General features: G+C 38.4%; 1 protein-coding gene across 2 annotated transcripts in view; it reads right to left on the reverse strand.

Moving 5' to 3' along the window:
- Window positions 1-24356, reverse strand: part of SMG1 (SMG1 nonsense mediated mRNA decay associated PI3K related kinase) — a 99986-nt gene that overhangs the window by 50176 nt on the left and 25454 nt on the right. For both annotated transcript variants that reach the window (XM_090024764.1, XM_090024763.1), the window contains exons 4-18: window positions 21868-22004; window positions 16316-16374; window positions 13769-13982; window positions 11585-11710; window positions 11406-11478; window positions 10335-10432; window positions 8957-9130; window positions 7950-8174; window positions 6950-7051; window positions 5355-5624; window positions 4240-4370; window positions 2992-3153; window positions 2151-2269; window positions 1252-1339; window positions 1057-1158 (exon numbers count right to left, since the gene is read on the reverse strand). In XM_090024764.1, coding sequence (XP_089880890.1) covers window positions 1057-1158; window positions 1252-1339; window positions 2151-2269; window positions 2992-3153; window positions 4240-4370; window positions 5355-5624; window positions 6950-7051; window positions 7950-8174; window positions 8957-9130; window positions 10335-10432; window positions 11406-11478; window positions 11585-11710; window positions 13769-13982; window positions 16316-16374; window positions 21868-22004 — 2080 coding nt within the window. The remainder of the gene's footprint in view (window positions 1-1056; window positions 1159-1251; window positions 1340-2150; window positions 2270-2991; window positions 3154-4239; window positions 4371-5354; window positions 5625-6949; window positions 7052-7949; window positions 8175-8956; window positions 9131-10334; window positions 10433-11405; window positions 11479-11584; window positions 11711-13768; window positions 13983-16315; window positions 16375-21867; window positions 22005-24356) is intronic.

A 24356-nucleotide genomic window follows, 5' to 3' on the forward strand; every position in this document is an offset into this window, starting at 1 on the left:
TAACATGTGGTGGAAGATTATTACCAACAATTATTGAAATTATTTATGGCAGGGATTTTTGTAGATGGCATCTTTTGTTGGACCAACTGCAGGGTTGGGACAGACCGAGACAATTATTTACATTTCCTCATCTTAAATTATAATTAATTATAAATTAATTCTTAAATTATAACTTATACTTTTTCAATTAATCATTATTTGTATTCCGGATATAATCACGCCAATTACTTCAAAATATGTTAAATTAATGAACACAAAAGTTAAGATTTCCTGAGGTGCAAAAACTAATTTAACATCTGAAACGTGATAGTCTCTGATGAACAGTTCTCATCGTTTAGATTATTTTTTTTAAGGACATGTATTATTCTCCAAGAAAACAGATGACAAATACAGCTTAATATAGACTGAGGTTCAAGACTGGTGGGCTGGATGATTTACCAGATACTAGAAGCAGTTTCTCATTTAATTTTTTTGCCTATGTAAACTGAACTATTCTACTGAACTACGGTGTAATCAAAATATTAAGAAGAGGTATTAACTGCTGTCAAGTGTTACTAGTCACTTTTATCCTTGAGAAACTTCTGCAACTCAACAAACGTTAAGCCAGGAGCACATAAATTTGTCATCTTAAGGAAGCCATCTGACAAATTAAATTCTGATTTCATTATACGTACACTGAAGCACCAATATTAATTCATGTTAAGATGCAATAGTTAGAAATAAGCATGCTTTCTGATACTGAGTATATAAAATGCATTTTTTTAAAGCCAGGTTTCAGTGTCCCAAAGACCAAGAAACATCGTACGTTGCTGAGATTAGTAAGCTTCTTATTAACTTCAAATTTTGCTCTAGTTTGTCATAAATTGTCACTGCACACCAATTAATTTCCTCCTGTAACACCATTACCCAGTAGAAAGGGTTATGACTTTTTAAAAGAATAATCAACTGTGAAGTTAAGCCTTTTGACTATATTTGAAATAGTGTCTATTTTCTTGAATTTAAAATCTAAATTAATTTTAAAACATTTTTAGACACAATTTTATTTAAAGAACTTACCTCAACACCACAGCCAAAGGAACTGACTTCAATAGCCTTCCAAAAGCTTGTCTTACACGGGCACCACTATGAACTAGTTGAACTCGGCACACATCAACACACCTGTATCAAAAAGAATTAAAAAAACACAAATAATAACAATTGTAAAGCAAAAACATATTAGAAAACATACAGCCCCATTGGAAAAGTAAATACCTTTGTAAAAGATCATCTGGCAGGGAAGCTGACAGGGCATGAAGGCTGCTACATGCTTGAAGACAAATATTCACATCCTCAAGAAGGGCTGCAATATGAGTAAAAATTAACAATGTTATATTAGCAATAATTAAATAATCCATTTGTTACTATGGCAAGTTATTTGAAGTTATTAGGGACTATTATATACTTGTATATATACTAAAAAAATGCAGAGAACATTAAGTATTACATTTTATTCTGATTTAGCTCCCTGTGTTTCATTAACACTAATGGATGCTCAAGATTATGGAAGAGGAAGCAATATCCTAGTCAAGCAAATTCAACATAATTTGTACATTTTTTAAAATACAAAAGATACCTTGATGCTATGTAGTCCTTCCTGACTTTAAAAATAGCACTGACAAGCCAATCCTCATATGCCCTCTATGCAATAACCAAATGCATTATCCCCATCTTACCAAGCTAAATGCCCAAGGTCAGGAGTTAAGACCTAGGCTAGGATTAGACTAGGGGATACGCGTGTTCCCACATCGCGATCTGCACTTAGTTTCATAATCCAGCAGGTCAAATTATGATAACATTTGGCAAACGGTTTCTAAAGCCCCTGGACTGCCAAAAATCAGTTGTAGCACTGAGAATATCAATAAACCAATTCTGGGACCTCAGTTACTTCATGCAAGAATAGTTTTCCTCTCTAAACACCAGACAACTTTATGGGGTAGGGGGAAGAGGCAAGGAAGTGGTTACACAGCTGCTATTAGAACTATCAAAAATGCAAGTCAGGAGGGGGCCCTAGCTATATCTATCAGTTGTGCTTACAAAGGACATAAGTAATTGGCAAACAGCAGCTTATAAAAAGGTAAGTAATAAGAAAAAGCAATTATGTGAGAGCTTACTGTTAGCTAGGAGTCCTTTACAAAACTTATGGAAAGATGGAAGAGAGAATAATGGTGCATATGTTTCCGATTTTTTCATCAGAACAGCCACTTCCAAAGCCCAAGTCATCAGTAGTTTTCTAAAAAGACGTTAAAGAACAGTCAATTCTATATACTCTTCTCATGCATCTCATTCCTTTTATATCCTAAATTGTTATTTCAAATTGCCCATCGGCACCTTAGCCCAAATTCTTAAACAAAGTTACTCATAAGGGACTTAGTTAAATTGCTGTTTCACAATTTTTGCAGAAACCATGAAAAACTGTGATCTCTACAAAAAAAATGGCATTGACTATTATTTCCCAGGAAACCAACCAAAAAAAATTCCTTAAAAAAATTAAAATGCTGGCTCCCCAGTGGGAACCAGCAGTCCTCGCTGTTGCTGAGGCCCACCTTCACAGCCCACCTGAGAGAGAAGGCACCGGTTGATGGCGTAGCACAAAGGACAGCAATCAAGATGGCGGCTGCACCCTTGCACCTCTGCCAATCAATGCCAAGGAGCTGGGCCACAGAAGGGCAGCCAGCAATCAAGATAGCAGCTGCCCCCTCATCTCTCCTCTCCCCGGGGCCTCTCTGCTAATCAGCACTAAGGGATCAGGTCTCTCTATCAATCAGCACCAAGGGATGGGCTGCTGTGAAATGACCACAAAACTGGGCCATGACCAAGACGTGACAACTGCTTTCTCTCACTGTGAATCTACCCACAGCTGTAGACATTTTCTTGCTTCTAATATTCAAGCCAGTAATGCTAGTGGAAAGAGAAATCCTGTGAAGTCAATAATCAGAAATCACTAGTAGTTACCTGGTATCTTGAGTGAGATTATCTTTCTTAAGCAATAACCCTAGAAGGTTTAGTATGATAGAGAAATGTTTTTTTGTAGCTGTCGTCACAGTACTAATTACTGCTCCATCAAACAAAGAGGGTGAAGAGGAACTGAGGCTACTAGATATGAAGTGGTCATGCCTGAAGGAAAACATTAAAATAATTCCTTTTAATACATCTCAAAACTAGAAAAAAAAGTGTGCGTCACATCCAGACATATTCAGAAATTAGTTTAAATATAACAAAGCACATGACTTTCTAACAGTAAAACTTCATAAAATATTTTCTATGCTGGCAAACATCATCTCCACAGATAAATTTCGATGTGGCATTAATGACTGAATAAACAGGCAGGGGTTAAATATAATTATGCTGTAATTTGTTTCATGCTGTGACTCCAAATCTTGTTGAAGCACTGAAAATACAATTTCTAAATTAAATAGAGAGATATGAAAAAAATCAACAACATATGTTTGCAACACTGACTGGGGAATCTAGCATCAGCCTTATGTGCATTTTATCCAGCTTAAAAGTGCTATTGTTCTTCCTTGCCACCAGGAACACTGGACTCGACCACAATACATGCAAAATATCTTAAAAATGAGTGATTCCTTGTATAGTCACTCTTGTGCCATCTTAGAATTAAGATGCATATCAGCAATCTGTTCCTCCCTACATTTATTTCAAGCTAGAGTTTTTAATATCACACCTTAGAGAGTCTTATGGTACAAATCTAAAAGTTTAGTATTTCTGGATACTTTACAATAAAATTTACTTTAACTTCTGCAGTTACATTTAACGATACAATGTTCTGCCAGATTTACGAGAAAGATGTACAAAATGAAGTGCTCTACAATGTGGAACTAAAAGAATAAACTAAATACGAGTTTAAAGAGAAAATACCAGTTTCTTTTTTTCCTCATTTTTTGGTCCACATCATTTATAGAATACTTGAACTAGAAATTATAGATAAAATACTGAGAGCTTATTTTTTTCATAGCTGATTACTAGCTCAAACCAAAAAAATCTAGGTCTAGTTAGCAAATGGGCATTCATTTGTTTCAGAAGAATACCGTGCAGGAAATAATACTGTATATTTTTTATATTCGAAATTGAAATAACTGAAAATAAGGATTAAATAGTATAAGAAACCTCACCAAAAAAAAAAAATCATATTAGCATTTTTAAATTCTCACTTAATCATTCATGATTAAATAACTGTCATACCTGGAACAATGCGAATATAAAGTATAAAGAACTGCATACTGAACAGCAGGGAAATGCACTGCTATATCATCATGTACGATCATCAGATTTTTACTGAGTAATGCAAACACAGTTGGAGAAAGGGCCCACATCTGTAAAACAATTGTCAAGCAAGTGTAGAAGTTTACAGAAAGGAAACAGCTATTAGCCATGTTTACATGCATCTGAATTATGAAGGAAAAGAAGTCATGAGTTCTGTTTAAACAAAAAGTACAATACTAAGAACTTGGAGTCAGTACTTTTTTACTAGGACTCAACCTTTTTTCTACCTACACATTTTCAAATCTGAATGAATACACATTCCTGCCCTTAGCTAAGGAAACCCATCTGGGTCTTTTCAGTCTCAAGAGAGATGCAAGAGTAGATTGGGAAAATACTGTGGAAACTAATACTGCAGCTTTGCATTTTTCTTTCCTGCAGAGAAATTTTCCAAACTCTTTTTCTCAATGCATTTTTCTGCAGTACTTTTTATGCAAATTTATTTAATATGATCTTTCTTGTAATTATTCTGCCCAACACCACTTTTTAGAACAGCATATGGTATCGTGCTTTAAAGAACGTCTATTCACTTGGAAAAAAATAGAGAATGTAACATCAAAAATGTGCAGCCTACTGTCAACGTATATTACTACTATGACTGGCTAAAATTGCTCAGTCTTTTTACATGAAAAAGAATTCCCTGACAGCATTAGAAGCAATGCATTATTACCCCAATAAAGGAACTACAACCTGGGAATTATATTTCGTAATTCACTGAACATTTTTAAACAAGAACTACAATAATCTTGGTGAATTTTGGAGCACTGAAATTACTAAAACTGCTTTCCCCATAAAGTTTTATGTAGGAGACCAAGAAAAATAGAGTCACCTCAAGTACAAATGCATACTATGTTGAAATGAAGTTTTATAATGAGTTTTATAGTGAGACCACAGAAATTTTATAGTGAAATGAAGTTTTCTAGTGAGGCCACAGAAAATTGTGCTTACTTTGTCAATAAAAGTCAAAAATACCTATTCTCAAGAAAAATCAAAAGCCTTTTTTTTTTTTTTTTTTAATAATCAGATTCAATACTCACCCCAATCAATGAGTTTTTAGCATTTCCAATGGTACTTAGGGCACTGAGGTCAAATATAACTACAAACTTTGCATTAGCCACACTGAATACATGGTTCTTGAAAGCATCATGCTGGATTTCAGAACAGGCCTCAGGAAGTTGCAGGCTACAGAGGAGACTGTTCAGACCACAGGTCATTTCTCCCAAAATCAACCTGTAAGCTGTCTCCAAAACTGGAATGTTCTTCAGGCTCAATACTGCTTGATATACAGAATGGGCTGCTGCAACAACCTTGAGAATTGAAAGATTTAAAATATCATTAAGAGACATCATTTTTGACGGTTTCTTGATGGCCAATTAATGACACAAGAATAAGTCCAGTATAATACTATGCTTACTTAAGCTTTCAGTCTTCGATAGTTAACTCTTTCAGTTCACCTACCCAAAGCAGATTTTTGGATACCATTCAAAATTGACCATGTAAGAATTACATTTTAGACAACTGAATGTCTATTAATGGTGTTCAAGTGACAGAACAAAGAGCAATGGTCTCAAATTGCAGTAAGGAAAATTTAGGTTAGATATTGGGGGGAAAAAACCCAACTCTCATGAGGAAGATCATAAAGCACTAGAACAGATTACCCAGAGAGGTTGTGGACTCTCCATCCTTGGAGAATTTAAGACATGACTAGACAAAACCCTGGCTGGGATGATCTAGTTGGGGCTGGTCCTGCTTTGAGCAGGGGGTTGGACTAGATGACCTCCTGAGGTTTGTTCTAACCTTAATTTTGTGTGATTTCTATGATAAACAAAAATATTAACTGAAAAAACCCCTAAAAATGAAATGGAAATGCAGTTAAAAACAACTAAATACATTTGGGACAAAAGTATACTTGGCACACAAAAATACCATGTACAAAAAAGCCTCCCACAGCCCTGGATTTTTAGACTTTTTGTCCAACTTTAATTGTTATGTTTATAGTATGTCACAGTTCAGCTTTCTATAATGCAACATTGTTTCTTACGGAGCAGAATTCTGTAACCTAAGTAGTCAATAATCTAAAAAGGCAGACAAAACTCTTGATGAAGTGGAATCTTCTATTAGACCAACTAAATGGTAGCAAAAAAACTGCCTTCTTTGCAAGCTTTTGGGCCCAAACATCCTTCATTAAGCAGAGGAGAATTCAAAGATTGTAAAAGTTCTCCCAGGCAGAAAAGAAACTTCATCTTGCACAGAAGAGGTAAAGGATGGTAGGGTTCCCTTGGGTTTCAAAGGCCCTTTGTGAAAAAGTTGCTCTGTGACTATTAAAATTAGGCAGAGACAAGGCTCCATCAGGCTTCTTCCCTGAAGGTGTCAGATGTCAGGCAGGGAGTTGAATTTTGCTACTTTCCTGTTTAGCAATGAAGATAACATTTCCAAACGGGTAATTACAATATCTTCCATGTTTCAGGGATATAGGTTGTAGCCATATTGGGTGATATCACTTTTACACCAAGAGTTTTGTCTACCTCTGCTTTTTAGACCAACAACAGCTAAAGCCTGTATCCCTGGAATACTCTAAAAATGCATAAAACTACAATACTGTATATTTGTTAAACAGGTATCAGCTGCTTACCTCTTTCTCTTTATGGTAACGAAGTACAAGTAGCTTAGATTCTGGTATAAACAATTTCTCTACAAATGAAGATGGCAGTTTTGTATTTATTTGTTCAACAATCTAGGGACAAGAAAGAAAAAAAATGAAGCATGGATAATATACATTTTCAATGGCCTTGAATTTATGCCTTTTTATGTAAAACTCCTTTCTTCAAATATTCAGTACTCCATTAAAGATGCATGTAGCTGTTTGCTCATATCAAAGTTTGGAAATCAGTCTCAGAAACAATTTCACAATGTGTATGGGTTTTGGGTTTTTTAGATAACTTAAATTCACTTTCCACAGATTCACTATTCAGAGGACATGCTATTTTAATACTTCCTTTTCAATCCAATTGTACTCAAGCACATAGATGATATAGGTTGCTGGACATAAATTCCATGGTAGCAATCTAAAATGCTTATCCCCTTACCCCAACCCACGACTGAAGAGTAATTTAGCCAATGGTCTTGTTGTTGACATACATTGATCATGCAGAAGGTAGTACGGGGTGGCACATTATAGAGACTAACTGTTTCAGAGAGGCATGAGCTTTCATGGGCAGATACCTCTTCATACACTGATGTTTCAGCACTAGTTAACCACAACAGATGTGGCTGCATAAACTTACTAAATTCCTGGCCCTCTGGCAATCCAAATGCCGTTATCAATTTCAGAGAAGAAGTTAAGTTAACCTAAAGAAATGGCTTTGTCCCTAGGTTAAATGAAAGAGCAGTTACCTTGGCTAAATTAAAAACTACTCAACAGATAATTCAAGTTCGAGAGACAAATTCAAATATTTGTATTTGAAAAGGAAAGGAGGGAGATGAAGCAGTGATTACACAACCTAAATGGACTAAAATGAAACAACAGTCTCAATTTACCATTAAATCAGTTTGAAATTCAGATACCTTAATAAGTCTGATATATAACATTTTCTAATTAGAAAAACCCCACAAAAATGAGAATTTGTATGTACCAGTGTCAACAGATTCAAGACTGAGATGATATAATCAGTACCACAAGTCTGGCAATTCTCCAGTTGATCTAATCCATATGTGATGACCATGTCACAATGTATAGTCATACTGGGGTCCAGGCTACCAAGTAAAACACCAACACACTCATTGGCAGCCGTCAGCACAGCTTCAGAAAAGAACACCTGGTTTGCTGCAGTCACGCATCTCATTACTCGATACAGAACCTGGAAGAGAGAGAGAAAGTAAATTAATTTCCATCTAAACAGACCAAGCATTGCATGTCATCTGAACAGAGCCAAAAATCCACATCCATTTGAAAATACATCTACCACACACTAATCCACAATGGAATGAGTATTTAGTTACTATAAATTGACAATGCGCATACAAACATTTATATTTTAATTAAATGAACAAACAACAGTCAAGTTTAAAAGCTGGAAACTTAAGAAACCTGCAAGCACACAGGAACTGCAAGTTAATTATTCTTGGTCCTAGTCAGCCCCAACTGAAATCCACATCAGAAAAATCTAACTGAGTTCAAAAGGAACAGGAGTTGGCTTCTTTTTTTCATTTGTGCCAGGAAAGCCCCTTTTCAGTCAACGTTCAAGTGAGCCAAAGATTGCCTTAGGCCTTAACCATGAAATTTGAGCACCCAAATTTTGTATGTGCAAGTAGTCTTGTACCTTGGATGTGCTGGCCTTGTTTAGACCAAATCCTTGTTTTATTGACAAATCCCAGCCACTTACAATACTGTTATACCACAAAAGTCAGTGTCATACTTTGTAATATTTAGACTGAGTTTACACTATTCCTTAAAATACTCTAGTACAAAACAATGCACAGTATAAATTCCAGTGCTAATGTTAGATTGTGTTCATAATTATTTCTATAGCAACATAGCTTGAATAAATGGTCACAACCATAGATGATAAAAACCAGGCACCTAGTCAGAAGAGACAAATCTTTCTCAGTAAGTAATGTGAAACAGATACTGAAATCTTACATCAGTTACATATGCCTCAGTAATTGGTGGTCCTCTAATTGGGCTGAAGCGCTCGCCAATACTCCTCACCACAGTACTGAAAACCCGAAGAAGTGCAGCCAATTTTGGTAGTGATACAGAAGGAGGAGGAATATCTTCATCTACCGACTCCCCAGAAGCCACATGGCCGAGGTCCTAGGCATGGAAGTTTCAAATGTTATTATACAGTAAGTAAAAGCAGCTTTCACATATATAACAAAACAGCTACCTAAAAAATGTGGTTTTACTATCCGTTAAAAGGTATCCTATCCCATTTCACAACAAAAGAAAAAAGAAAAGAAAAAAAATACTACAGACTTCTGCTAACACAGCTGTAATGGTAAGGAGGTGACAACATTTTATTTCTAACAGACAGCACCTATGAAGCTCTGCTTTTACCAGGAAACGTTCTGGGGTAGAATAAGTTATACCGACATATACTGGTGTACAAATTACAATTCTTATTCATGAAGGTTCTAACCATGCAACAGTCACCCTGTTAAATAGGGAACAGTTTTCTTAAAATCACTATGACAATTCAAAATCCTCTCATCTGTCTGAACAGGAAACCACAAAGACAGGATTACAAAGTAGGGAAAATACTAAGGGGAAAAAAACAAAACACCATGTCCCATTATGCCTCACTGGGATTCATTTATAAAGAATGATTAATAGAGCTACCTGCAAATGTTTCAGACAACTGTTCCTACAGTTCCCATCTTTGTATTACGCTCCTCAAAAACAAGGGGGTAAAATCTTGTCTGCAGTGAACTCAATGGGTGCTGACAGATGTGCAGCTCCCTGCTGTAACTCATGGAGCTTTGCAGAAAAAGAGCCATGAGTTACAGAGATCCCACTCCCCCTCGCTGTTCTCCGTCTGATCAAGGAGGATAGGGACACTACTGAGCCTCACTTTGGAGCCAAACCACGAGCAAGAGGCTGCCCGTCTCTCCCCTAGCCCCACCCCCCGCTCTGGTGTTGTCTGGAGGATGGGGGAGGAGGACTGTCTGGGGTTTGTCCTGCCTGTGCTAGAGGGTGGGATGAGTTGATTGGAGCCCCTCAAGGTAGGAGGCTCCAATCCACTGGCCTCACCCTTCAGCACAGGCTGGGAAAACCCCAGATGAAAGTCCCTTCCCTCCCCTCCCTTCTTGAAGACAACTTCAGTGACATCAAGACTTCATACAAATATAAGAAGCAAGCGTGCAGTTTCCTTTTGTGTTCTGCACTTTGAGCTCCCTCCCATATTAATCTCCACATGCTTTCCATGAACTTGAAAAAAGCAGTACTATGAATTATACTGTGTAACTATGACATACTCTATTTTATAAACTGCTAATGCTGCTATACAATAACTGTTTACCTCAGCATATGCTTCCATGTCCTCTAGAAACTGTCCCAACAGCGTGGTGGAAAAAGCAAGATCAGCTACCCAAAATGGCTCCAAGCTCTGTAGCCATCCTGAATAAAATTCAAGTCAAATGAAACAGAATGAAGTACAAAACAGTAGTGTGGGCCAATCTTTTTAGTAGGTATGCCACAAATCAGCACCCCCCCACTCAAAATGCGCCGCTCTGCTTTCAGCTCCCTACCCTATCTGTGGCTCAGTTGCCTGCCCCTACCCCTGTCTGCTGCTGCCACACATCCCCACACACCCATGCTACTTGGGGCACATGTGCAGCAGGCTAGCCACCCTTATATTAGTACACTGACTTGGGTATTACCAAAGAAAGTAAATGATGTTCACGTTAGAATTTCAAATTAACATTTTTATTAATGATTATTGGCATTATAGCAATATTAGATGTCACATGTCAAGCACTTGTTTGAAGAGGCTACAGGGGAGGAATTAAGAGAGTTTAAAGTTATTTGCCCAAAGTCCTTATGAAAGTCTGTGGCATAAGCCAGAAGATAAGCCTTTATCTTCTGATTTCCAATCCAGTGCTTTAACCATACATCTTTCTCTCCTTCTTTACACAACATTATTTTTGGTATTAATAAGGAGCTTATCCTTTTAGAAGTTAGTTTCTGAGAGCTGATAACTAATAAAAGTTCTACAACTGCTAGGGAACACAACTGATACTGAAATAAAAACATCCTTTTATTGGATTTTCTAATTTTTTTTACTAAAACAGAAAATGCTGTGGATTAATCAAACCAGAAACATTTGCTTTTTGGTATCAATTCTCTAACCCCAAGTAGAGACGGGCTGAGACTTTTATTAATTCATGACAATTAACTGAAGCTGTTCTCAATGACATACAAAAAACCCCTTTGCTAGGGACTAAGGGATGCCTGTCCAGTTCTGTATGCCATGACAGTGAAACAAACACTTAAAAATTAATCGAAACAGTCCAAAGTATGCAGTAAACCACTGTTAAATATTGATCACATATTACATTTTGATCACACACATTTTTATGGCCAGACTTACCAGACACCTGTTGTGTCAAAGAAGGTTTCTGAGTGTGATCTATATGCCACCCAACCAATATGTCAACCGTGTCCTTGAAAACAACAAAAATAGCAAATCAGTCTTCTTTAATTCTGTGAAATGTTGATACAGCATATTAGAAGGTATAAAAAAAATAAATAAATCAGGCAAAAGCTTACCCTAAAATTGGTGCTGAAAATATGTGGGTAACATCTGGACACAAGAAGGATGCATTTAACACATATGCAAAGTAACTCTGGTGTATCCACATTTTCCAGAATAGACTGCAGGCTGGTCATTACAAGCTTAAAAACAATAGCATATTTACAAGAGCTAGTTATTTCAGTGCATTCCAAAAACAGATTTTAAAAAGTCATGAGTTTTGTTAAACACAAAGACATAAGAAAGGCGTGCTGAAAAATGGATGGCTGCTCACGATGATACTGCTGTAAACCTGTAGGTAATGGTTTGAATCGCAACAGTGTCACAAATGCTATTTATCTTGTCTCCTAATGAAAAATGAGAATCTCTAGAGGTGGCCTGTGGTGTGAAATGGTAAGTGGAGAATGATAAATTTAACTTTATTAGGAACTGCGATGCCTAATAAGGCAACCATTAGAGAGGAGTTGGCAGCTGTTAGATGTTCCAACGAACTACTTAAAAACTTGAAGTGGAAGGAGTAGCACTCCTAACAAATGCCTACAATTCACATGGGCTAGAATGTACACTCAAGGTTCTCCAAAATGATTGAGGTTTAAAGCCTTGTCTTGACTTAGAAAACTTTATACAAATGTTAAATATATTGCAACTCCCCAACGTTGAACCCAGGCTACAAGCATTTAGGGTTTCTCCTATAGAGCAACTTTGCCTTTCCCAAACACTAAGGACATGTCCTCACAATATGATTGTTGTTAACACTTGGAAAAGGCTAGTTTGAATACTACACACCAAAAGTTTAGTGCAGTGACTCTCAACCTTTTCAGACTCAAGGCACTGCTCAGAAAATGTCAACTCCTAGCTTTAACCTGATTTTTCACTACAGAAAGATAACAGAGCAATTCTTCCATTGCCAAAAGCTAAGAAAAAGCACAAGAGATCAGAGTGATTTTAACACTCTGGACTTCCATTTGAAAGTTCTGGGTTTATCTTGTGAATGTTGTTTGCATACCTAGCAGTGCTAAAATGTCACAACACCCTGCAGCATCCCAGAAAAGATCTCAAGGTCAAGAACCGCTGCTCTACTGGTTTACTGTAGGCTGGGGACTAGGGTAAGCCAGAGAAGTTTTCAACTTGGAGCAAGTAATGGGAAAAGGGGAGGGTATTTCCTACTTGCAGTCAAGGAATTTACAAGCAGCTTAGCTGATTAATTTCAATTTTTGGTGAGTATCTTGTCCATTATCAAGGCACCCTTGTAACTGGTTTACATTTTGAGTGCTCTGCTGGGAAAAAGACTAGACATTTCAAAATGCAAGCTTACATTTCTACATTTTATGATGCCAAGCCTCAAAGTTTACCAGTCACTCAGAAATCACTACTTAATATTATTTTTAAAAAATGAACAATCAATCTTTGGTCCTATGCACATCTAAACTGCTTTTTTAAAATTGAAGTTATCTTTCTTTCAGTGCTAGGAAAGTAATTCTGAGCTCTAGTTCTCTAAAAAGAGGCACTTATTTCTTACTTTCAAATCAGGTAGAGAGATTTACTCAGCCGCAGCCAAACCCTACCAATATTCCTTTGTGGACTTCAGAGGTGGCCAAAGAGAGTCTGGTATTTAATGGGACAGTCGTAACTTGTAAATATGCCAATGTGACAGCCACACCAGAACAGAATGGAACATTTCACATGTGGAAGTACTTGCTGAGGCCAACGAATTATCAAAAATAAGCTTCACTAATCATAAGTATTTTTAAATATTCAGAAGGCCTGCTCAGGTCACTCCCCTGAGATGAATCAAGTTTTTCCACAACTCCCTGGTTAGACAGAGGGATTTGAACCAGGGTCTCCCACATCCTAACCAAGTGCCCTACCCTACTGCCAAATGTCTTTGCTTGATTTAAAAACATTGCTGCTTTCGACCACATACTCCATTTGGGAGCTCTAAACTCCCTCCCAAAGGAAGTTCTACAAAAACTGAAAAATTCCCACAAAACCTCAATTCTGATAAAAATGAGCCCTTTTGGAGGAATATGTATCCAGTGAAAAATGCCCAACCAGTTCTAAAAATATATGCCTATTGTGCCAATATACTGTTTGATTACTTACATTATTAATCTCTTCAGTGAAATGAACAAATGTTAAGCCAAGTTAAGCACTATACTGAACAACAAAACAATCGCCATTTTAACTCTTCTCCTTCTTACCTGCATTACAGATGAAAAGGCTTTCTTTTCTCCCACAGTCTCTAGTGCTTTGTAGGTTGCACACAAGTAAAGAAGTTTAACTTCATCTTTCGTGGATGGGGTAAATTTGCTAAAAATCCATTTAAAGATCTTCTCAGCCTCATAGCTCAAAGCAGCACAAAGAAGACCAAGACAGCAAGCTCCTTCCTGTCTCAGTTCTTGAAGCAATTTGCTACTGTATTTATAACAAGAAGTAAATTTACACCTTTGAGAGATGACCAGTTAGATCTTTTTAAAACAAATAAGAAGTAAAACAGAAAAGATCCTGAACACATTCAGCGCAAGTTTTGTGTAAGCAATTTGCTTCCAAAGCAGAAACCCATACATGTATGAAGGCTTTGTATTTCCTCCAGTAAACAGCTACAGCTGCCACTAGGTTTACATAGAAATAATTTGAAATGGGTTTTCACTAAACAGGTCAATATATATATAAGTTTAGTTTTGTTCCCGGACAAACATAATGCCTTTCAGACAGTTCAATGAATATAAGTACAGGCACAAGCAAGAAATAATTCAGGGTCTAGTCATCTGAAACAATCCTACTACATGCTCCACATATAGCAGGTTTAATTGATTTCAGTTCTCATCTAGATGCCCTGCAAAGCAAGCTTGCTCTCATCTGTGGCTCAATCTCCTCAATGGGAGATCTGTTCAGGAAGTTGCCTTCTCTGACAAAAGCATGAGAGTTTACAGCTGGCCATTGTTTTAAATTTAGCTTTTCCTTGAATGTATGTTGCCTGTTGGCTGGGGTGGGGAAGCTTGGGACAATAACTTATTTCAAAATATGTCCAAGACTAGTATATATTTTACTTCATATTATATATAGTACACAGGTACCAAGCTTGTTTCCTGTAATCTGTGCGTTAATATATGTAGATACTCAGATTTGTTCACCTATCTCACTCTTTGTTATTCACCATTCTAAGGACTGATTATTGCTTTTAGGTGATAATCAAGCTCCAGTACTGTGTGTGCAAATTTAAAAACTTAACAGAGTTCAGCTAATTAATTCTGACAGCTAAAAGCACAGTACAATAGAAGTGACTGGTCCAGAAACTACCGTACAGAAGTCAAATGCGCTGAATCTAAAAGGTACAAAGTATTTTAATTCTTTAAAAGCAGAGAATTTACCAGAGTGGATAAATCCACTTACTTCAGTATTTCCATTTACTTCAGTACTCTGCTTCTAACAGCAATTAAGTATCCCAAAGGATGATCCATCATGGCCTATGACTGAATAAACTAGTCATACAATTTTTTTCCCCAACAACCAGCACATACTTTTTTCATAAACCCAGAAACCTTGAAGTTTTATAGCACTTGTAAGATAGCTGAATACTATCTAATGCAATTATGGACTTTCCAACACTCATAACAAACAGATATTTCTTTCAAGTGCTACTTAAATTCTTCAAATCAATAATCTATAATTTCAATTAATTCCTCAGATTTTAACAAGTAAAAATATACTTCCTTTCCAGAGTTCTGCTGTCTTTCTTTGTGACGGAGGTAAAATGTGAATCAGGGCGTCTACAGAAACTGTGCAAAGAACTACTATATAAAATTGTGGTGCAAAAAGTTGAAAAACTGCAAGGTAGAGATGGATAAAACAGGAAAGTTTACAATCTTGTTAGAAGCCAACTAAACATCTGCTGTTTTGATTTTGTGCAATATGTTCACGTGGTCTGCTGGAAGATCTCACATTTGAAACATGATGTTAACTGAAGGCTTATTTAACACACCTGCTGTGAATAGGGTCATGGGTGACTTTTACTAGATGTTAGTCAGCCCAATATACATGGAGAAATTAGGAATGATGGAAGTGAATTGCTATATGAAAATACCTTTGACAGATGGGACAGATTAGAAGTAGTGCTATCAATATGCAAGATATACCAAGTTGGTTAGCCCCCAAAGCGACACTTTGTTGCGATGACCACCACAAAAAAAAAAGTGAGGCTACTTCTAGTTGCCGATGCATATTCATGCTAAACCCTGTTTTAACTAATACTTCCTACACTGCACATGAAAAAAGTATGTCAATGTCTATATAGCTGTTTAGTCAAAGGGACACAACTGGAATACAAGTCTTGTCTTTGCATGAAAATCTGTATTATTGTTAACAAAATACCAAGATAACCATTTTTTTTCCTTCTGACAGATACCCGAGGCATCTGTCACTTTCATACTTTAGCAATACAGTGGGATTTTTGATAGGCCTCACTGAGATTTGACATTCAACTGCCTGAAGCATTTTTTTTTTTAATCCAACCTTATTACATAAAATGTTATCATGCCAATAAAATGCTACTGAATAGAAAAATTTTTTAAAGTAGGTCCGGTTAATTCTTATAAATCAGAGGTAGAAATTTTTTTAATGTTTTTAAAGCGAGACAGAACATTTAACACACACTACCAGGAAATGGTTGTTTGGGAAGTAGTTCACTTCGAAAAACTGAAGTTGACAGTGTCTCAGGGACTACATTTTTCTATCTTATTTCAACTTACCTTTCATTAAGTACATCATGTATGGCAGTCAGGATATTATCCAGTTGTTTAACTAGAACCTATAAGTTAAAGAATATATATTTAATACTGTCACAATTGCCAATACAATCCCAACTACACTTGCATTAAAACACTGTTAGCACCTACATTTGCTAACTAACAGGATACTGCTTTGCTTTTGTTGGCCACTGTAGAGACACAAACTATATTTAGCAGCTATACAATATTGTGTTACATGATTGTGCTTCATACTAGTCAAGCATATTAGCAAACTGCTATGAAGCACTGTGCTAAACAGTTCCCACTCATTGTCTTCCATCATTTTCTCCAACATTGTCTTCTACAGCACACATTACTGTACTAAGCATAAGAGAGAATCAGTAAAACAATTAATTGATTAGTTAAAAACCTCTCAGGTAAATAACTACATTTCCTTAGATGGCCCTAACTTTAAAATGAGTTAAACAATATCTTTTTCTGTAAGAAAAGGCTATTTATAAGCCCACAATTTAAAAGCTGGGAGAGTATGTATGAAAGAGTCTGGTTCACCTGCTGGCCTTTACAGACTGGCTCTGCCCCTTGACCACCTCCTCAGCTAGTCCTTGTAATAACTCAGCCCTCCCTTAAGTTACACAAAAGCAAAAAAACAGAAAACAAAACGAACCCTCCTTCTCCTCCCAGGCCCTGGAGGAAGAACTCTTTGGCTCTGGCTCTCAGCCCAGCAGCCTGGATTCTTCTGGCAGAAGGAAGCTCAGCTCACCATTTGCTTTCTCCTCTCCTGCTTACTCTCATAGGAGTTTTCCACAGCTCCTAGCATGACACTCCATCTGGACCCACATGCGCTGCAGCTGGGCTCTCAAGGAGGCTGCCTACTTCATCATAAAGGGACAGACCACCCCATTACACATCTTCCCCCTGCCACTTCCCCAAGAGTGGAGTCTGCAACCCATTCTTCCATATCTAATCCCCACTCCATCCCACAAGAAGTCCACAATGGCACATGCAGCTTCTGACTGGTGGCAGATGTCAAAAGAGTAGGGTTGTAATGCCAGGTACTCTGCTTCAGTCTGGGATTGGCTTCTTACATTATACCCCCTTAACATGGTTAAATGTAATCTGTAACCAGAGAAAAGGGGACCCCAAAGAGATAATATCAGAGGGTCTCAACCCCTACTTTATGGCAAGACACTCCTCTTACTGTGCTTTTTTGTTCTTGGGGAAGGAGATTTCTACTTGTATATGGGATTGGGTGTTCTCCATTCTCAAAGTCTGGAGACAGAACAGTCTCAAGGCTTCACTTCAAGGCTGCTGTTTATAGGACAAACCTCCAACTAAAACCCAGATTGCACAGCACTGAATTAATGCATAGTATTCATATTATCTCTCAAAAGGCATCTGAACATGCTGAATACCACAACACTTCCCTGGGTGCCGGCTTGCACAGCTTCTCTTAGTGAAGCTGTAACTGCCAAGAACAGTGAAATACAGTACCAGTAATAGCTAGCCAATCCCAAGACTAACTTTAGTTGCCTTTCCGTCTTAGGTACAGGGAATCCTACCAAGGCCTTCACTTTGTCAATAAAGGGACTAATTCCTCATTTCCTAACCCATACCTCAAATCTTTGGTTTTCCTATAGATAAGCCCAAATTTTGCAGGATCTGCTGAGAGGCCAAACCTGCTATAGATGTTCTTTCCACATACTATTAAAACAGGAATCATCCATATTGACCACAACATGCTTTCAAAGTGACACACCAAACATTTTTGGTACAAACAAAGATACAAAAGTGCTCTAACTAGAATATTGTTAGATATTATCCAGCAAAAATACCTTCCTGGCAGGTTTTTATAAAAAGAATACAGATTAGAGGTGCACTGATACATCGGTCCAATATCAGATTGGCACCCATTATGAAGAAAAATGATTATATTGGAAATCGGCCTGAAGTGGCCAATAATTTGGCCAATAAACACCTGTTTGTGTGCACAGCCGCAGCACAGCATGCAGACAGAAAGAAGCACAGCCTGGCAGCGTACAGCTCGTAAGTCTGTTGTGGTAAAAGGGGAGGGAAGGGCCTGGGCGGGGCAAATCAATGCCCCGCACACCGGGGGAGGGAGTAGGGCTGGGGTAGGCGCTGTGCTGCACCTTGTCAGAGGGGCATGGTGGGGGAACATGTCCCTCCACAGCATGCTGGTCATGCAGGAGGGAGATGCCAGGAGTGCCTCTGGATCTGTGCAGAGCAGGCCAGACAAGCTGTGGGCTGGGGGCCACACTGTGCTCAAGATGGACAGCAGCAGTGCTGGGGGGCGGGTGGTAGCTATGGCCAAATTTGGGCTGGCTGCAACCCCCCATAGCCCACCTCCAAGCACCGCCACCATCCGCCCCGAGGGCAGCACCGCAACCTGCCCAGTGCAGATCTGGAGGCACCCCCCACCCCCCCTGGACAAGCGGTGGGAGCCACCCCCTCCATACCCCCTAGATGAGGCGCAGCTCCATCCAGCACCTGCTCCGCCCTGGCAGGGCAGCATCTATCCCAACCCTACTCCCTCCCTCACTGCAGGGGCCTTGATCTTTGCCCCCTGCCCCCCCCCAAGCCCCTTTTACCACAGACTTACCAGCAGCATGCAGCCATATCGGAAATTGGATCATATCGGCAGATATGTTCCTTCGAAATCGGCTATCAGTATTGGCCACCAAAAACTCTATTGGTGCACCCCTAATACAGACTCACTTTTTTTTTTTTTTTTTTTTTGAGACTCAGTGTTTACCTTCCAACATGCTTCTATAAGATTTTTTAAATGGCCCATTCTGACCAATACCATTCCCTTTCATAAAATGACCAGAGTTACTGTGATTCTTTCCCTCAAAATACCACAGTCATCCTCAAATTGCTTAGACAGATTCTGCCTCTGGGAAGAAGTAAAAAGTATTTTTCCCTTTAAAATATTAATGGTTTGACACTGTGGAGGGGGACTGAAAGGACTCTTATGAGCCAGTTACAAGAAGAAAGAGTTTCTTGATGCTAGACACATAGTATTGTGACTGGTAACAAAATCTAGATCACAAGAACTGGCGCAAGGACACATCAGAATGGCACTGCCAGGATGTTCTCAGAAATACTGCACTCAAGTATATTCTCAAAGTTTCACATTAAATGTAAACTTTGCATGACATGACAGAAGAAACTGAGGTTGGGTTGAAGAGAGAGAAGGAAGACACTGACTTTATTCTATTATGCCTCTGTCCTTGTTACAAGACAGTTTGTTATCCTAATTTTCTCATTAGGAAATTACACGTGGAGACAGAATACGTCACAACTTTCTCAGGATTTTAAGGCAGCACAGCTTTTAGAAAAAGAGTACAGGAGAACTGTTTAACTAACATCCAATGGGAGCTTGAACTAATATTCTGTGCACCAAGACCTTATGAGATCCTCATCTTTCTAGAACTATTAAGCCTTAGCTCCAAAATATGACAGTGCTGCTACAAACTACATAGTTACTGTTCTTAATTTCCAGTCCTTGCTCCTCAAATTCATATACTGGTAAAGTTTTAACCTCTCACACATCTAGAAAAAATGTACACATTATTCAAAAGGTTAACGACATGAAGTGGCCATAAGATAGCCCAGAAAAGCTCACCAAACTAAACTTACACTTTACTTGGCACTTATATTTCCTGAAGTTCAGAGGACTAACAAGATAAAACATGATTTATTTTGCAAGAAAAATACTTAATGGTATCTACAAAACCTTTGATTTCTTCTTAAGTGTGACTGATTTAGGCCTTATCTGCATGAGAAAAAGTTGTGGGGCTAATTTGTTGGCATCCCTACTAAGAGAGTGGCCCACACTACTATTCTGGTTTTAACTTTAAAAGAGATAATATGACACTGCTTATGATACTGCTTTGAGCAGGGGGCTGGACTTGATGATCTCCCGAGGTCCCTTCCAGCCCTAATGTCTATGAAATCTATGGTGCTATTTTTGAGTACTGATTACTGTAGAGACAGAGGACTGGAAAATATCCTGTTTATATGATTTCCTTCTCAAAGGTTCAATCTCTTACCAATAAGTAAATATGTACAAGTTTACTGAGTCTCACACATGAGGTCAAATGCTGTACCTTTATAAACTGCAAAGTGAAACTGTAGAGTTATTATTGTGTCTACCAGTTATGCAGTGGAAGCAAAACATTTGCTGCTTCCAGCACAACATTCGTGAAGCCCAAACCAGAACTGTTTTTATCAGTGGTCATTCTGTGAATCCAGGCTACACTCTACAAGAAACAGTATTTCTGTTCTGACAAACAGTATTCCTGTGTTGTCTCCATCAAAGCTCAGGGTTTTTTTTCCAGATTAAAACACTGGTTGTACTGACAGAGCTCTCACTTCCCACATGCAAACTGGAAATCTGCCTGTTCTAGCCGCTGACCTAAATAACCACGAACATGACCTTAACTTGGGCTACTGCTGGGACATCATCCATTTAACAACTGAAGGGGAGGTACTGAAATACTATTAGTCTACAGGCAGGGTTAAGAGTAAAGTTAGTCAGAGTGCTGCAGATAGAATCAAATATACCTTGCTATAACCTTCTTTCCTAATTGGACAAAATTACTAAAGACATTGCAGCAAAATAACTTTACATCTGGAACTTTCTTATGACCTCACCCCGTATATCTGGCTTTCAGCCTGGTTTGTAGCAGAGACTGCACAAGTCATTAACTATCTATTTCCAGTGTTGGACAGGTTCATGAAGTACAAATTATATTACAAAACTAGTGATAAGATTGTTAACTTGTCTGTGAGCCATGGAAGTGGGAAAAGGAAGGTCTTTCTGTGGTTACACCTTTCCTCTAAAAAAAATAAGAGGTAGATGTTGAGGAAATGCCCATCTTTTGAAAAAACAAAAAATCCATTGCACAGATTTCACAGGACTCCCGCTCATGATCCTCGTGCATGACATCTTGGAAGCTTGAAGGAGACAACAATGTTTGTGTCAAGCTGGTTCACAAATTCAGTCAAGGAAGGTGCTTCTAGATCCCCGCATGATGTTTTTTATAGGCAGTACTCCCCCCATCTACAGTTCAGCGTTTTCTAGTCAACTTGACAGACTTGGTCCATGCTATGGCTATTCAGTCCATATAGATTAAAGATACAGTTGAAAATATAGCCAATTTGGGCAACAAGACAGTTTAAATTCAAATAAAAACTCCACTTAAGTATACCTAGAAGATATTTTGGGGAGCAGTCAAGAGAAAAAGTAAATTGTCTACTGCACAATCAATATCATATTTATATCCAGAGTTTGGGCATTCAGTGATTCTGCTTTGAGGCAAATGTCTTAAGTACATCAAACAATAAACCGTTTCCTAAACGCCAAAAAAAACATGACCTAGAAATAATTCCCACAAGAAGCATCAACTAAGAAATTTTGCCTACCCACAATCTCAGTAGTCAAACCTTTTCAAAAAGAACAGATAAAAAAAACAAAAAACAAATACACAGGCACACATTTCAGCATCAAGAGACAACATAACATCACTAACCAGTTTGTTTTCTGGTTGCTGAATGAATTCTTTCAATTGCTTTACAGTAGCCAGTCTTCGGTCTCTGTCGTCTTCCCGAGTAATCCTCCGAAGAAGATTTGACAGTCGAGACTCGTCAGAATAAGACAACGATCGCTCTGAAAAATAAGTTTATCATCTACATATGCATTTTTGGTTTCATAAAGAAAAATAATTTCAAATGCAGTTACACTTAAAAGCACAGCTTTTTCTTGGGGGAAAAACACAACCAATTTTTATTTCAAAATTAACCCATAACTCAGAACAATCTAAACAGGAGAATGGGTTAAACTAACTGAAAGTTTCTTTTCTTCCAGTGGATCTTATAATGGATCTTCCATATTCTTGTTGCTTTGAACCTGAACATTGGACTAAAGCATTAGATTAAACCTGCCATTGAACAGCCTGCCAATTTAACTCCCAAGGTGGAAATAAACTTAATTGTATGTATATTGGGTTAACAACAGAAACAAAGTTAACTTTTCTGATTTGTAAATAGAAGATCCTTCTGCAGGGACAGGAAAACAGAGTTCTTCAATATAAAATACCTTTACTATAAAACATCTTCACTTTGGATACAGATGTTAGATGTTAAGGGAAAGTCTGTCTACTAAATTAAAGAAGTTTTCAGTAAGAGTGTGCGAAACTGGCCCCATTTGATTTGGCCCGAATCAGGGACAGTGATTTGATTCGTTGATTGTCCCCGATTCAATTTGGCCGAATCTGAATCTAAAGGTTCATACAAAGACACAGCTTTAAATGTTTTTTCTACATGCCTCTAGGTACCAGGTGCAGCTCATGAACGCTGCAATGCTGGGGCAGATGGAGTGTCCCACAGGAGTGGGAGTGTGTGGGGGGGAGGGCGCAGCACACTCGGTGGTGAGCCTGGAAGTGCACTTTACTTATGCACTTTTAGGTCTGCTGGGGAGCCCCCCTGTGCCCCTCTGGCTGGGCCATGGGGGGGGACCCCGGGTGCCCTCCCAGACCCAAGAGGCACCAGTTGCTGAGTCGGGGGGGGCCCTCAGCACATTCCCCGGCAGACCTGGAAGTGGACCGGAAGTGCTTCTGATCCACTTCCAGGTCTGCTGCTGAGCGCACTGGGGAGCCCCCCATGCGCCTGTGGGACGCTCCATCCACCCCACACCCCACCACTGCAGCATTCACAAGCCGCCTGGTACCTTGAGGTATGCAGAAAAAAACGTTTAAAGCTATGTCTACGTCTGAATCGCCGAATCTTTCTGAACCAATTCAGAGGGTTCCAATTCTATTCAGAGAGGTTAAAAGGTCTCCTGATCCGATTCCGATTTGGCCACCGAATCGGGCCAAATCAAGCCAGTGACTAAAGCTTCACACAGCCTTATTTTTCAGGTATCTAAAACCTATCTATTCTGCAATACATCAAGATGCAAAGAACTTACCAATCAAATTTTAGCAGCTGGTTTGGAATGGAATGATTAACTGTTTTAGTAATTAAGAAAAATAGCAAGTTTTTAATCTATAAAATAGATATCACCCCATTTCTTTTTCTGATCTTTTTTGTTTTATTAAATTAGGATGCAATTTTTTGGACAGAAGCTATTACTTATGCATACATACAGCACAAAACCTAAGCAAAAATTCTGTCTTTAAAGACCCTAAATAAAATGGCTGACTTATAGGCTAAGTACAGACAGTCAAAAAGCCCAAGGTTGAATGGATTCAGTCTTTGCAGGTTGGTCTAAGCTGAATAGATTGAACCAATAAGCAAGCAAACAGACATTCACTTTTGATTCCAGAAATGTAGCCATATGCCTCCAGTAACCCAGGCCAGAAGTTGGGGGGTGCTAGAGCATACCTCCTTGATTGTCTGAAGCAAGCAGCTTGGTCCAGAGCTACTCAACCACCCTGTGAGGGGGGATTATTGCAGAGGAGGTACAAAACAACCTGGGACTGTGGGTTAACTTTAATCTGGAGGAGATCGGGAACAGAAGTTCAATAAACTGATTTAACCTAAATCAGTTAAGTCCGATTCTACATCCATCCAGGTTTATATTAAACTGGCTTCAGTGATTTTGAAAGAGGTTTATATGCACTGAACTTTTGTTGCATTACAAATTTGAACCTGTTTCCAGTCACTTGTACCCATTTATGTGTAACATCTGTCCCTAGCCTTAATATCTGAACTCATAACTATCCTACCAGCATCTAAAACAGGTCACATATTTCTTTCTGGATAAGAAGGATTTGCACAGTGTTTGACTGACAGTGCCAAAAAGACAGTGGAATTATGAAATATTGAGTCACTTTGGAAGTAAAAACTCTTGGGTCTCTTTATGCAGAAGTGGAACAGGGCAGGTGAGTTTTCAGTAAGGCTTCCACAAGTCACATTATAACATGAATTTTCAGCATATGCCTTCAACGTTGCATTAAAACAACACTGGATGACCAAATTGCTAATCTGCCAGATAATTGGGAGTCTGCTTACCGAAGTG

This window comes from Crocodylus siamensis, chromosome 12 (genome assembly GCF_052110815.1).
Source record: "Crocodylus siamensis isolate JL-2025a chromosome 12, ASM5211081v1, whole genome shotgun sequence".
In the NCBI taxonomy this organism is placed as follows: domain Eukaryota; kingdom Metazoa; phylum Chordata; order Crocodylia; family Crocodylidae; genus Crocodylus; species Crocodylus siamensis.